Here is a 14,943-nt window from a genome sequence, read left to right as displayed (position 1 = left end):
TCTTTTTGATATTGTGTTCCACATGAGCATACATGTGTGTGTGTGTGTGTGTGTGTGTGATTGAACAAACACACACACACACACACACACACACACACACACACACACACACACACAAATATAAAACTCCTGAAACACTGAAGAGGTAATTTTAACTAACTACAGAATTTAAAGCTAGACTTGATGTCTCTTGCCTGTAATCTCAGAAGGAGAAAAATGGGGAAGACTTTAATTGAGAGAGGGGAAGAGAGATAACACTAAGGAAATAGAAAAAGCCATAGGGAAACATATTTTATAGGCCTATACAAAACTACAAAGTGTGTGTGTGTGTGTGTGTGTGTGTGTGTGTGTGTGTGTGTGTGTGTGTGTTTTATGGAATTATGTCACATGAGTGATAATGCTCCCCTCCAAAAACAAAAACAAAAACAAAAAACAATAGACTGCCTAACAAAAACCCTAAAGTTAGTCATGATACATTTCTACAGTTATTGGTCAGAGGAATACAAGAGACTTCCAAAAATGTCACCAGCCATTACTACTGCCCTTGATTACCTTTGAGAAAATGAAGGTAAACTGTCATTACTGATGGTATTACACACTTTGGACACTAAGGTTGGAGCAACCAGACCGAACCTGTCCTAAAAGCCTCCTCCAGGAGAACTTGTTATCATGGTATATGAAGTTTCTAGACACATACACAAGGGGCAGGAGCAATTGTTAGTCCTAGGCAAACATAAGTCCTAAGAACCACAGCTGTTCTTTAACTATTTCTGCTTTCTGTCCTTTAGATCTATGTTCCAATTTTTTTATATCTAACTTGCTTCCAGACTCTGAAAATTATTTGTGTAGATTTCCAAACTCCTCCCCCTATTTTCTAAAGTGTGTGATTTATGAGCTTTCAAATCACACAGTTTCAGCATCACATGGCAGTCCTGAAAACACAGTGAAAGCATTTTGCCATGATTGTAAATTGTCTAATGTTCCTTACTCATCCTTGAGTATCAAAGTCAGGGAGGGTAGGATGAATAAAGCAAAGGCCTACACCCTTACTTGTAATGGTGTGGAAGAATCCAGGCTCCCTACTTATTTGGCAAATGAACTACTTCATATAGATTCACTCTGTCCCATAGGTTAGCTGATGATCATGTGAAATCAGTAACAGAAAAAGCAAATGTATTAAAAACACTTTGTTAACATTTGTTATTAATATTTTATGTAAAAAGCCTTTCAGGTTCTAAATTTTGTATTATAAGTAAGCTTTGAAAAGATGCAATATTTGGGGAGGTAGGGAGGAACTGAGAGGAATAGAGGAAGCAGAAACTATAATCAGGATATATTGTTTGAGAAAAGATTCTCTCTCTCTCTCTCTCTCTCTCTCTCTCTCTATATATATATATATATATATATATATATATATATTAGGAATCTATTTTTAATAAAAGGAAAAAAAGTAAATAAACTTAAATAAATAAAAACAAAAGAAAAAATGAAGGAAGAAGCATCTTCAGAGAAAGACAGATAAAAGTAGGGTTTATTTTATACTTTATATCTGGTTTAAACATAAACCTTAAATATTATTTTTTTAACATTCTAAGTTTAGAAGTAATTTTTAAAATGCCTATTAACTTTTGTAACTGCCAATTTAATTATTTTTCATAATTTTTAAATTTTAATTAAAATATTTGTCCATTAAAAGAATTGACAAGCTAGGCAGTGGTGGCACATACCTTTAATCTCAGCATTCATGAGACAGAGTCAGGTGGATCTCCACGAGTTGGAGGCCAGCCTGGTCTACAGAGTGAGTTCCAGGACAACCAGGGCTACACAGAGAAATTCTGTCTCAAAAACAAACAAACAAAACCCAACAACAGCAATAGTCAAATTTTCTGAAGCCAAGAAGCTAAAAATAATACAAATCTAAGTACTGCAATGGAGCAGACTACCTATCTTACAGCATTAATTCAAGAGTGTTTCCCATTTTCCCTCTTTTTTATAATGATGTTTTCTGGTGCACTCTTTTGTGGATATTTGAAATGTAAATTGGAATAACTAAAATATAAGTAGTGAAGTGAAGAGAGAAAGCATGATGTTGTGCAATATGAATATTATGTCAAAAATTTGTTCATCTGTAACTGCTTGGGTTTTACTGTTGTGAAGAATGATAATACTTAATAGATATTGTCATAAACTCTTTTAATGACAAAGACTTCATGTTATCTTAAGGGAGAAACCATAAAAATACTATTTACAATTACGTTTTATTTAAAGAATCTTGTGTCAATTTAAGTTGCAAAGAAGTTTTAATCCCATCTCTAGATTATCCTATTAATTTATCTAGGTCAAGGAGTGTTGAAATAATTTTAATCAATCACTTGTTCCTATTAACAAAACAGATATATATGTTGATTTATAGATCTTTTCAAAAAGATATAGAAGTGTTAATCAGTCTTTGCAAGATGAATTGAAAGGCAAGGGAGAAAAAAATCAATTGCACTGCTTCCTTACAAGAAACCAAATTTAACCAAAATCTTTAAAAGTTTAAAATTTTAAAAAAAGTAAAAGTAAGTTATATTTTAGATATGGTATTTTCTAAAATTTCGTGAATGGGTATGGGCATACTTCTTTTGTAAGTTGATAGAGAGTAGGTAGTTGTCTGATCTGTTTGATTCTGGTGTACTCACTAAAATCTTCTTAAGACCAAGTAGCAGCCCGGGTATTATATAAATGAGCAGTTGTTTGTATACACCTAAGAAATTGGTACCCTGTATTTTATAGTGTCTTTTCCAAAAAGTCATAAAATCTGTATTTTGTTTTGGTTTATAGTACATTTGCTTTTTACTTGTTTATTGATTTGTTTGTTTCTTTATTTTATTACAGGGTATACTTGGTTAGTCCAGTTGCCTTCATCCTCATGATTATTTTGACCCAAGCTGTCCAGGGCTGAGATTCAAGGCATGTGCTACCATTCCCAAGTAAGCAGTCTTTCTGAAAGCATATTCACTATAGGTAGATTTCAGCTGAAACAAAATGTCCTTGGCTCAGGCCCTCTGGATAAATGAGACAGCTGAATGACTTGAACTGTTTGGGAGATACCCAGGCTGTGAGACCCGGACCTGTCCTTAATGCATGAGCTGGCTGTGTGGAACCTTAGGCTTACACAGGGACACCTTGCTCAGCCTGGGAGGAGGGGACTGGACCAAATCTACCAGGTTGAGCTGAATCCCCAGGGGAGTCCTTGCCCTAGAGGAGATGGGAATGGGGGGTGGGCTGGGGAGATAGTGGGGGGCGGGAGGAGGAAGGACAGGGGAATCCATGGCTGATATGTAAAATTAAATTAAATTATAAAATTTTTAAAAATGTGCTTTGGAAAATAAGGGAATAATGAAAATGCTCTTATGCTATCAATAAATACCTTGGGATGTTGATTTTACTCTTTGAACAGAATGGAGTGAGCTGTCTCTGGAACTCACTTCACATTTGTGAAAGCAACATGTTCAATTGTTAGAAAATGAGCAATCGCTTTGCCATCAGGATGATTCCTTATAATTGAAAGATAGTTTATGTGAGCAGAGGTACACAAATTAAGTTTTACTTCCAAATACATGGGCTTGGAGACCTGATCTTCCATTCTGAGCCTCTGTCTTCTCATTGTGAAACAGATCTCCTCTCTTTGGAAATTAAAATATTAATACACAACTCTTTAAGTGTTCAGCACACAGAAGATACCTGAGAAACACCACACCCTGCTTCCTGCCTTTGGAGTCACCTAGGAAATTCTGACTTAAATCAAATTGCCAATTGTTATAGTCTAGAAATACATACTTAGCAATGCCAATCGTGAACAAATATGTTTACCTGAATCTCTTATAGCTTAATTTCTTTAAAAATTTTGTTCCAAAAAATGATTGGTTTTCTCGACTGAGAAAACTATGGAACAACCTTAACCAGAATTTAGCTTTACACTGATGCCACCAGAGCAAGGGAAATGTGTGTGAAATTATCAAAAAAACACATTTTAGGGAAATGCAACCTGGAATTCTTCATAACATAAAAAGTTACTGGATTTACTTTATACTTAGAATCAGGAAGGTACAAAATGTTTTCAAAAATTGCATTTTTTTTGTGAGGCATTTGCAAATGTTCCAAAAAATGAGGAGGCAGAAGCTGAACAAAAAGTCACTGTAATCACAAGCCTGCTACTTTATTATGCGAAGTGGCTGTGCACACTTAATGGATGCAAATAACTGTTATTACAGTGACTTATCAAGACACAAACTAGTTCCTTTTAAGTAAATACTGCTCTACAATCTTTGTATAATTCCCACTTACTTACCTGCTTTCCAGTTATCTCAGTCTTCTCACAGACTCACCGAGTCCTTGTAACTTTCGCTATCTAAGGATGAAATATCCATTTATTTCCTGTGACAAGTAATCAGAGGGTGTTTGTAGGTCAATTGCTTTTAAACTCACTTCCTGGATTTTCCAGGTCCAATAATGGCTTATTTACATTTAAAGCTATGTGTGCTTATGTGTGTGGTTGTCTGTGTGAAGTTGTATGTGTGCATTTGATGTACAGATGCGTCCAATTGTTTGTGCTTGTGTGCTTGTAAGTGCATGTGGGAGTGGGGGGCAGATGTCTACATCAGGTGTTTCCAAGATTAGGCTTAACCTCACCGCTGGAGACAGGCTTTCACATCTACTCTGAAGCTTCCTGATTTGAACATACTAACTACGCAATGAACTTCAAGGTTCTGCCTGTCTCTGGCTCCCAACACTGTGATTTACAAGCATGTACCACCATATGTAGTATTTTACAAGGGTGCTTGATGACCAAAATCAGATCATCAAGTCTGTGCAGTAGCCACATTGCAACTGGACACACAATAATATTTGCTTTCTTTTTGTCCAAGTGTGTGGGAGGACGGAGGGTGTATTTCTTGGTTGTAAAGAAGTGATAGTTGGAGTGGAAAACATTAAATAAGGAAGACATTTTATAAAAAATAGTAATTACATGGGCAGATCACCTATAATTTACATTTTTGGGATATAATCCTTTTTTCTTCATCCATAATGAGACAAAAATAGATTATGTAAATTAAAATAAGACGAAAGTACAATAGTAAGCAAGACTGTAGTACGCCTAGAATTTGCTTTAGGATCTAAACACAAGCATGCAAGTACTGAAATTAAGATGTCCATGCCCTACTGCTGTGGAATAATCCTTTGATACACTGTGAAGATTTGTCACCCTGATTGGTTTAATAAAAAGCTTCAACTGTCTGGTAGTCAGACAGGAAGTATAGATGGCACTATCAGACATAGAGGAGGCTGGGAAGAAGGCCAATGGAGTCTCAGGAGTTGCCAGCCAGTTCCCTGGAGAGGTAAATGCCATGAGCCTCTGGCCAGCACAAAGATTAATAGAAATGGGTTAATTTAAGTTTTAAGAGCTAGTTAGCCATAAGTCTGAGGGCCAGGCAGTGGTGGCACATGCCTTTAACCCTAGCACTCAGGAGCCAATTGGGGGTGACTGCTGGAAGATGAGAGAAGTAGAACAAGCCGTAGCTAACCACACCTGGCCAACTTCTCAGCTGTTCTTGTTTCCTCAGACTGGAAACTTCTGTGTCCTCCTGTGAATGGATCTCAGCTGAACTGCTGCTAGAAGCCTAAAAGTTAAACCAGCCAAATGCTACTAGTTTCTGGTCTTCACGCTTTATATATCTTTCTACTTTCTACCATCACTTCCTGGGATTAAAGGCTCACTTTCTGGGATAAAGCCATGCCTGGCTGTTTCCAATGTGGCCTTGAACTCACAGAGATCCAGAGGGATCTCTGTCTCTGAAATGCCAGGATTAAAGGCGTGAGTGCCACCATTTTCTAGCTTCTGTATCTAGTGGCTGTCTGTTCTCTGACTCCAGATGAATTTATTAGGGTGCACAATATTTTGGGGAACAAACTTCTACTACAGAGACAAGTGGATCTCTGTGAGTTCAAGGCCAGCCTGGTCTACAGAGTGAGATCCAGGACAGGCACCAAAACTACACAAAAAAAACCCCCGTCTCAAAAAAAAAAAAAAAAAAGCAATAGGCTTGAGCAATCAGCATAAATAATTTTGTTTCTCTATGTTGGTTATTTGGGAACAAAAAGTACATCTACAAACTCCACCTTTCAGTCCTACAGTATACTTCATTATTCTCGGACCCTCAAAATCCATGCACACCTGTAGCATAAAACCTCTGTGATTTTGTTAATGGTGCTTTTGTGCTTAAATATCTCAATGCAATGTTAACTAATCTAAAATGAATTAATTAATCTAAAAATTAAATTAAGTTATTCTAAAATGAAATGTATTTGAGTTAAATCCCTATAGGTTTAAATTGTTTTAGAATAAAATAGGTATTAGCATAACAGAAAATTCAGTAGGAAGACAGGAAAATTCTCCAACTAACCTAAATAATGAATTTTTGATGTAAAAATTAGATAATTTATTGAAGACATTTTAAAGTTAAAGAGAGGATTCACCAATACATTTTTAAAAGTCATCAAGTCATGAGTAAGTAAGCAAAAAAATTCTTTTCACTGTGTTCCCATATTCTGGTAACTTTGTTCAGTGATAAAACGGTTGATTCTATTTTCTTAAAAAAAAAAAATAGACAACATAGAATGTTGCATTGTTGCCAATGGCTCAGTAGCATAAGAACAGAGAATACTTTCAACCGAGGGGCACCTCTCAATAAATGTATTTAAAGTTAATACATTTTGGGTTTGACTAAGTATGATCTATACTTTGATTATAAAAGAAAATAACCTTAAACAGTATCAGTAAATTTTAAACTAATAACTACTGATTGAATAAACAACAAAATAGCAAATATGTGTTTACCTGTAGTCACATAATCTATATTTATGTCTCTCTCTCTCTCTCTTTCTCTCTCTCTCTCTCTCTCTCTCTCTCTCTCTCTCTCTCTCTCTCTCTCTCTCATACACACACACACACACACACACACACACACACACTTATCTAATTTCAGTGACAGTGCTTACTTACATCCTTGCCAAATCTTCTGCAATAGGAAAACATAATTATAATTATCAAATGGTTATAGATTTGGGGTTGAAATGTCGCAACAGCCATTTTAAGATATTTAGCATTTGTACCACTAGAAATTGGAAGTAATTTTCTCAAACTTTTTTTGTACACCATACACACAAAATATTCAGCTCTTCAGAGTCCTACCATAAGATGGGCAGACTCAGTTGACACTGTGTTTCTGATTGCCATCATTTTATTTCAATTTCAGGATGGTATGGGCATGTCACTTTAAATTGAGAGAAAACACAACTCAGTCCCAAAGGTCATTCCAAATGCTCAGGCTTTGCTAGCAAATATGAAGCCAGTTCTTCTTTTGTTTGCATTTTAACATGCGAGGGACACATTACTGTCCAAAATAATGTTCTGTATACAATGGGGTATACAGAGAAAACCACTTAGGATGCAATTCAAGAGTATATAAAATGCTACTATTTTGTTTTATCTAGATGGATAAAATACTTACTATGCACACTATGCTTCTCAAAAATTTTAAATACTGGCTGTATGACTAGAAACTGGCTCTATATGAATTAACACCCATTCAAGTGATTTTACATCTTCCTGTTTGACATTTACTTGTTATTCCTTGTGGCTATGTTTTTGGTTTATGCTAGTATTAAACATCATTTTTCCCATGAGTATAGGGGAAAAAAGGTCCACATGAACCTAATAAATTACTTCAATTCATCTAGAGAAAGAAGATCTATTTATTTAAATAGTTCATAATAGTTGACTTTAAATTTGAAAATAAGAAAAAAAGAATTGGGTTTTACTCCCTTAAAATCATCTTTAAGCTCTATCTGATTCCTTAATATCTAAATAAAACTTTATCTTTTTGTTATTAGATGTAGAAGAAATTAGGTTTGCATGTCTCTTTCTAATTTTACTACTTAAATGCAATACCACTGGCTTTGAAACAAAGTGCTTATTTCATAATCTATACATATGCAAAGAATATATGTAAAAACATAATATTTTTAACAATTTTTATTTCCACTTGTAAATATTGTCAACATCAATGGGAAACTCAGGGGTATTTAAATCAAGCATTTAAAAACATTTTAACAAGTAGTCATGCTTAGATACATGTCAAAGAGCCCATAAATTAAACACTGTTAACAATGAGCAAGCCACCACTACAGATATGTAAATAGCCATAAAAATATAGTGAAGCATGTTATGCCTTAAGGGATGCTTCATACCTCATTTATCCCTTAAATTAATGTTCATCTAATTGACATCTACCAACATTTAATATTGTCAACATAAATGAGTGGATTATCTAAAAGTTAAAATACACATAGTCAAAATTTTATTTGGCTCTTCATATTTTAAAAAAGTCAACGTTTTAGTGTCCTTCAAATCCTGTGTGTTTTTAAGAGGTGCTGAGAAAGATGGAAGAGTTGTATTTAGGGGGGAAACACACATTTTAATGCATCCAAAGCTTATCCTAGACACTCGTACACTATGTGGAGCAATTATTGAAATAAAAACTTGTGTGTCAAACCCTCACATGGCAGCTTCCTCTTCAAACTCAACATGCCCTTCCTCATGAAACCTTCCATTGTGATAGCTGCTGTGAACCTTGAGAATGTCTTCCTTTCTAAGATTTATTTACTTTTATTGTATGTAATCACCTGCATGTATGTATGTGCACCCATGTCCATGCAGTCTCAGCCACACCAGAAGAAGGCTTCTGTTTCCCTGCATTACAGACTATTATAAACTGCCATGTGGATGCTGGGAACTGAACCTGGGTTCTCTGTAAGAGCATAAGATGCCCTTATATGCTGAGCCACCTCTCCAGACCCACAGTGAAAATGTGTACTATTTGTGTCCGGACTGAAGCCTCTGCTCATTGGCAACTGTTAGGAGCTTTCCCTACAGTGAGACTCTCTAGAATCTTTCTTCTCCCCTCTGCAGGGATTTTTGAGATGTCCTCACTCAAGTTCATTACACATGCCACTCCCAAAGACCATTTGTAAGATGAATTTTGAGGCTTCCCATATTTCTAAAAGAGAGAAAACAGTGATTGTAAGACAGTTGTAAGACTCACCCCAGAAATCAGAGGGTATATAAAAAATTTTGACAAGGTTTCCCAAACATATCTGCTTTATAAAATGTCAATAGGATATATTTAAGTCTATCTTCAAGACAACCTGCAGTTAGTTTGCCAGATGATTCTTTAAGCACTGTTAAATCAAGCACTTTAACTTAATGCTTTTTTGAACTTGTGACACTTTTGTAGCACATAACAAAAAAGCAGAACATTTCCCACTTGATTTCTTTGTTGGTACATTGTAACATTTAGCATTAACCTCTTTATACCTCATAACCCTACAAAGCAGAAAACAAGTTTGATTTTTGTCTACACTTTGCATTACAAACAAAATAAAAAAATGGCTTTAGTATTTTCTATTGAAGTTTGAAAACCTTCAAATTAAATGTGGCTTGAGTTCTGTTTAACCCTTGAGCAGGAAATCAATTAGATTACAGATAAAACTGGCCATTTAGAAACTGTAATTGCCCAGTAGATTGATTGAATTGTTTCACATTTCAAACATAAGATATAACAGCACTATTTATTCTGTAAATTCATAAACATGTACAATTACAAATTAACAGTTCACAAGGGAAATTATTTAAAAAGGAATTAATACACATATTATTTTCTTCTCAAGAGTTACATGTCCTGGAAATAAATCTGAGAAAATCATGGCTTTGTTTCTAGCAATCTATATTCCAAACAGGGCAAGTAAAAAAAAAAAAAAAAAAAAGAATTAAAATCAAATGAATGACTAATCTAGGCAAAGGATACTTAGGCATTAATTTCATTATAAGCAATAGTTATATTTAAATAAAATATGTATTAAAATTATTTCATATTCAAAATATGTCTCACAGAAGTATTAAGTTCCAATATTAATAGTATACAAGCAAAATAAAGAAAAGTAAAGTAAAAATATATGTTATGGTTTCAATGAGTTACACCTGACAATCAATTTCATGTCCATTTAGATAAATTAACCTGAATACTTCTGTCTTACTCATGTATGAATGCCCTAGTCTTATAACCATTCAGATTTTACCAATGGACGCCTTCATTTAAATTTAAACTTCATTGTTACTGGCATACAACTGAGTATATTGGACTAAACCGGACTTTTATTTATTTATGAGTAGGATTTATAAGTAAAGATATCCAACCCAGTAAACCAGATTGAACAAGGCAAAAGCTGTTGGGAAAAAGATTCTCGAGTAGGAATCAATTTTGGCTATGCGTATGTGTATCCGTCCTTCCCTCCAGGACCCTGTCCTGCAGTCTTCAAAGCAGCAGAAAAAGCTAGCACAATCTTTGCCCTCCAAACACTGGTAGCCATAATCATCTTCCCCTTGAGGCAGAGAAATACTGTTCATGGGTATCAGAGTAGATCCAGCATGGAGCCCTGGGGATACCTGAGAAAGTGATAAATGAGACTGTGAGACCAAAAAACAGAATCAAGGAAACTAAATACACCCCTGCCAGAGATGCACTAAGCAATTGATAATGAATTAAAAGAAAATTTGACTTCCAAATATTGATTATGTTCAATTGTAACATAATTTTAGACTAATTTACTGCTATAATTAACTTTTCTATTCCAAAATATATGTAGAAAAATACCTTTAAAAATAAAACTTCACTATATTAACTTTGCAGAAAGTTAATCTACAAAACTATTGTCACTGGGTGGTGGTGGTACATGACTTTAATCCCGGCATTCGGGAGGCAGAGCTACAGGCAGATCTCTGAGTTCGAGGCCAGCCTGGTCTAAAGAGCAAGATCAGGACAGGCACCAAACTTAAACAGAGAAACCCTGTCTCAAAAAACAAACAAAAAATTGTCAACCATCAATCTAAGTATAAAATGACAATAAACTTAATGTTTCTATGGTGTTGAACAGTCATAATCATAATGCCACAAATATTTTTTTTTGAATTGAATGTTGTATAATTTAGTTATAATAAATAACAAGAAGAAATATTCTAATAGTGAGAATAGTTTGTAAAGCCAGAAGGGACAGAAAAAAAATATGGTAAAATAGAAGTAAGTGCAAAGAGCCACATTACAAGGATTTTAAAAACTCAGCTTTCAGGGCAATAGATGTGCAAAACTAGGCTCATTTGAACAATACATCAATCCTCCCTGTGAACATCATATCACTGCCTACGTTAATATTATAACGCAGTATCGAAAAATCAAACTCTGATGATATTGATAATTCCTATTGTACCAGGATTATTCAAGATAAATATCAAATTAACATTTCATAATAGGTTCTGAGTAAGAATTTTATTTTTGTAAGATTTCTTTGTATGTGTATTTATGTGCATGTGTGTAAGGATGAACATGCATGTGTTACAGGATAGATGTAAAGTTCTTCAGGCCTGAGATTGAACTCAGGTGGTCAGTCTTTGTAGCATGTATCTTCCCTGCTGAGAAACCATACTGACTCAAGATCTGACTATCCATCAGTGATAAATATAATATTTGAAAATACCATAGCTCAGCCAAGAGTTGAATGCTGTGTGACATAAATCAAGCACGTTAGAGTCAGATGCAATTGGGAGAGACGTCTCCCAGGAAACAGTGCTTGTGTGAACTTGAACAGAAAATGTGGCTGCTCCTCTGCCTCTGAGATGCCTGTCACACTAAGGTGACAATTGTGGTACAACAGACCAGCATGATGAATGGGGCATGTACAGCATTTGGAGGCATGTCGACAGCACTACTCCTTTTTGGTTGTCTTCGCTTTCTGAAAAATTCATGTCATAGCAGACTATAAAATTCACGGTAAAGCACACATACACACACAGCTAACAAGAGGAGTTACCAGGAGAAAAGAGGAATTCTTTAAAATGGTAAGAGGTCTGCAGCTTTAGTCATCTTTTGTCCTTCAGGACTTCTGAATGTCTTGGTTTAACTAAGCCTTGGGATGGAAATCTCACTAAGATCACTGTTCTGTTTTTATCTAAGCAGTAAGTAGTTAAAAGTCAAGACTATAAAAAATCATTTTACTAAGCTACATTCTTTCTAATGTAGGTGTTTATTAATTTTCTTTTTGTGATGTTTTGAAAAGCTATCTCTCACAGACATGAAATATTTTATGGGAAATATTTAAAAATTAAAGAGACAGATTTCTTAAAATTTGAACCTTTATTCAAAACTACTGCACTTCTAAATAGTGAGAGAATACAAATAAATATGAAATGTCAAGTACATGCAAATTGAGAAATAGATCAGTGGACAGAGCATTCACTCTTCAAGCCTGAGGAGGAAAGCACAGATTTTCAGGATGCAAGTAAGAGACCTGTCAGGTGTAGGTGGCTGCTGATGACCACAGAGCTTAGGAGGCAAGAGACACAGAACCCCAGGGCAAGATGACTACCCCTGCTAGCATACTAGGTGAGCTCTGGGTTCAGGCTGAGACCTCATCTTAATAAAGTCGAGGGCCCCAACTTTTTATCTTCTGTTCTGAAGTACATGTGAAAGTTATGATTCATGGAAGGGGATTCAGTCAAGGGAGATAGGGAAGGAGAATTGAGGGAAAAGGAAGGTAGAAAGGAGGAGGAGGAGGCACAGAAAGACTCAAGCTGGTGGGAAAATGATGACGATTATGGACCAAATGGTAAGGGAAGGGCTTAACAAAATGAATTTTGTATAAGCAAGCTAGATGGAAATGTGATTTTGCCACAAAGGTAAAATTCATGAAAAGATGATAGAACACATATGTTAGGTAATCCAGGGTCTGAACAATATCGGGAACTGGAGATTTAAGCAGGCATGAGGGCAGGAGATGGAAACAGGGACAGGAAAAGAGAGGGAATGGGCGAAAGAAAAGGTAGGATGTGTGAAGAATTCTTTTAAAAAAAATCCCTCCAGTTTGTAAGCTAATTAAAAATATACTTAGAAGTGAAAGATAACAAAAAGAAAATGTGGACTGTGTGGTGCCTAGGAAATAAAAATATGTAATTAGTGTGCCTTTCCCTCCTCATCAGTGAAGCTTCCTTCTGCCAAGACTTACAAAAGTTCAATGGGCAGAAAATAAGAGCTGTGGAAGTGGGACTTCACACCCACCTTCAAGGCTCAGGAATCTTCGTGGGAAAGGAGGAGAAAAGGTTATAAAATCCAGAGGCAGTGGACATCTGTGGTGAAATGATTTCACCAAATGTGACAGGGCTGTTGCACAGAGGAATTCACAGAACCTATGAATGAGGGCACAACACCTGTGCAAGATGAAGCCTGCTAATCCCAGGGTAAACTGGAGAGGGCCTTATGAGGTCCCATTCCGGTCTTCAGGCAGGTGGTCCAGTAAATGGCCCTGCACCTCTGCACATAACCAGTAGCACCAGTACTTACCAGTGTACTTAGTGAGTATGAAAAAAAGAACACACAGAATTAGGAGAGAAAATGGTTGGGAAATATCATAGAATGTGAGATGAGGGATTGGGGACTGACCTGAGTAAAATGAACAATAAACTGGTCTTTATTCATTCATTCATTCATTCATTCATTTATTTATTTATTTATTTATTTATTTATTTACATTATAAAACATGATAAAATTTAGAGATAGGAAGAAACAAAAATTGGCATTGGAATTGTTCATAAACATGAATTTAAATTTAACCAATAGGGGAAATGCTATGCATTTTCATATACATGGAAGTGCCATGTATTTTCATATATATATGAATATATGAAAGAAGATGGTAAAAAAAGCCATCTTCCATATAAAATAAGTTTTTCTTTTTCTATCATTGATGCTTTGAAATTTTCTATACATGTATTAGAAATAAGTGAAAATATCCATGAGAGGAAAACCCACAAAAATAGATATAATTTTAATTCTGAAATCTGTGACCAAGAGTGCTAGGCAAAGCCTTCATTCCTCACATACACACTATTGTTCTGTTTTTGCCCCAACTATATTCAAATACTATGAGTATAAATTTAGAATTTTTAATGATAGTCTTAATCAATGATCAATCAACTATTTATTTAGTTTGAGAAGAGTAACATGAAAGGATGCTACTTTGACAACAAAATAGAAAACTAGTAAAAGGCGAAAGATTTATACGATCTGAAGAGAAACCAGAGGACCTGCCTGTACTGAATCCACCAGGTTTAAATGAATCCCCAGGAGTGCCTTGATCCTGGAGGAGATGGGAATGGAGGGGAGGGGCTGGGGGGATGGTGGGGGTGGGGGCGGGAAGGGGGAGGACAGGGAAACCCATGGCTGATGAATAAAATTTAAAACACATAATAATAAAGAAAAAATAAAAATGAAAAAAAAAATAGAAAACTAGCTGTGAGTGGGGCCTAGTTGCACGCAAAAGCAAATCACCTGACTGTTGTTGCAACCGACATTTAATGATTACTGTCTCATAAAGCTTCCCACCATCCACCGACATTTTATAATTACTTAAGCGGCCGTTTTTTGTTGTATTTTACATATCACCAATATCATAAACCACCTTCTGGGAGCTTTGTCAAATACCATTTCAGAAAAAGAAAATCTTTTATGATTTGTGAAATTGCAGATTGACACAGGTGTTTGTTATTCCATTATATCCTCTGAAGGAGAGATGAATGTTTATTCATGCAGACATGTACTGGCTGGGAAAGATAGTCTCCTTTCAGAAAGGACACTGAAAATTGGAGACTTAGGAGGCCCTTCCAACACATTATCCTCCCTGGAGGATCCAGTTCTTATTTTCACTAGTACATTGTTTCTGAAGCTATTACAGTAGTCTCCAAATTGAGGCCCCACCTCTTCCACAATTTAAGATTACACACTGTGTACTTATCT

The 14,943-nt window shown here is 35.5% G+C and overlaps 1 protein-coding gene across 1 annotated transcript in view; it reads right to left on the bottom strand.

Annotated features, from left to right (window-relative positions):
* Positions 1 to 8,062: 8,062 nt before the first annotated feature.
* The window catches only part of Gabrg1 (gamma-aminobutyric acid type A receptor subunit gamma1), a 70,096-nt gene continuing 63,215 nt past the window's right edge, over positions 8,063 to 14,943 (bottom strand). Inside the window, exon 9 of the mRNA XM_036201172.1 lies at positions 8,063 to 10,546. Coding sequence (XP_036057065.1) covers positions 10,277 to 10,546 — 270 coding nt within the window. The 3' untranslated portion in view covers positions 8,063 to 10,276. The remainder of the gene's footprint in view (positions 10,547 to 14,943) is intronic.

Source organism: Onychomys torridus, chromosome 10 (genome assembly GCF_903995425.1).
Source record: "Onychomys torridus chromosome 10, mOncTor1.1, whole genome shotgun sequence".
Lineage (NCBI taxonomy): Eukaryota > Metazoa > Chordata > Mammalia > Rodentia > Cricetidae > Onychomys > Onychomys torridus.
Note: the sequence above shows the minus strand (reverse complement) of the source record. Positions and strands in the feature narration are given on the sequence as shown.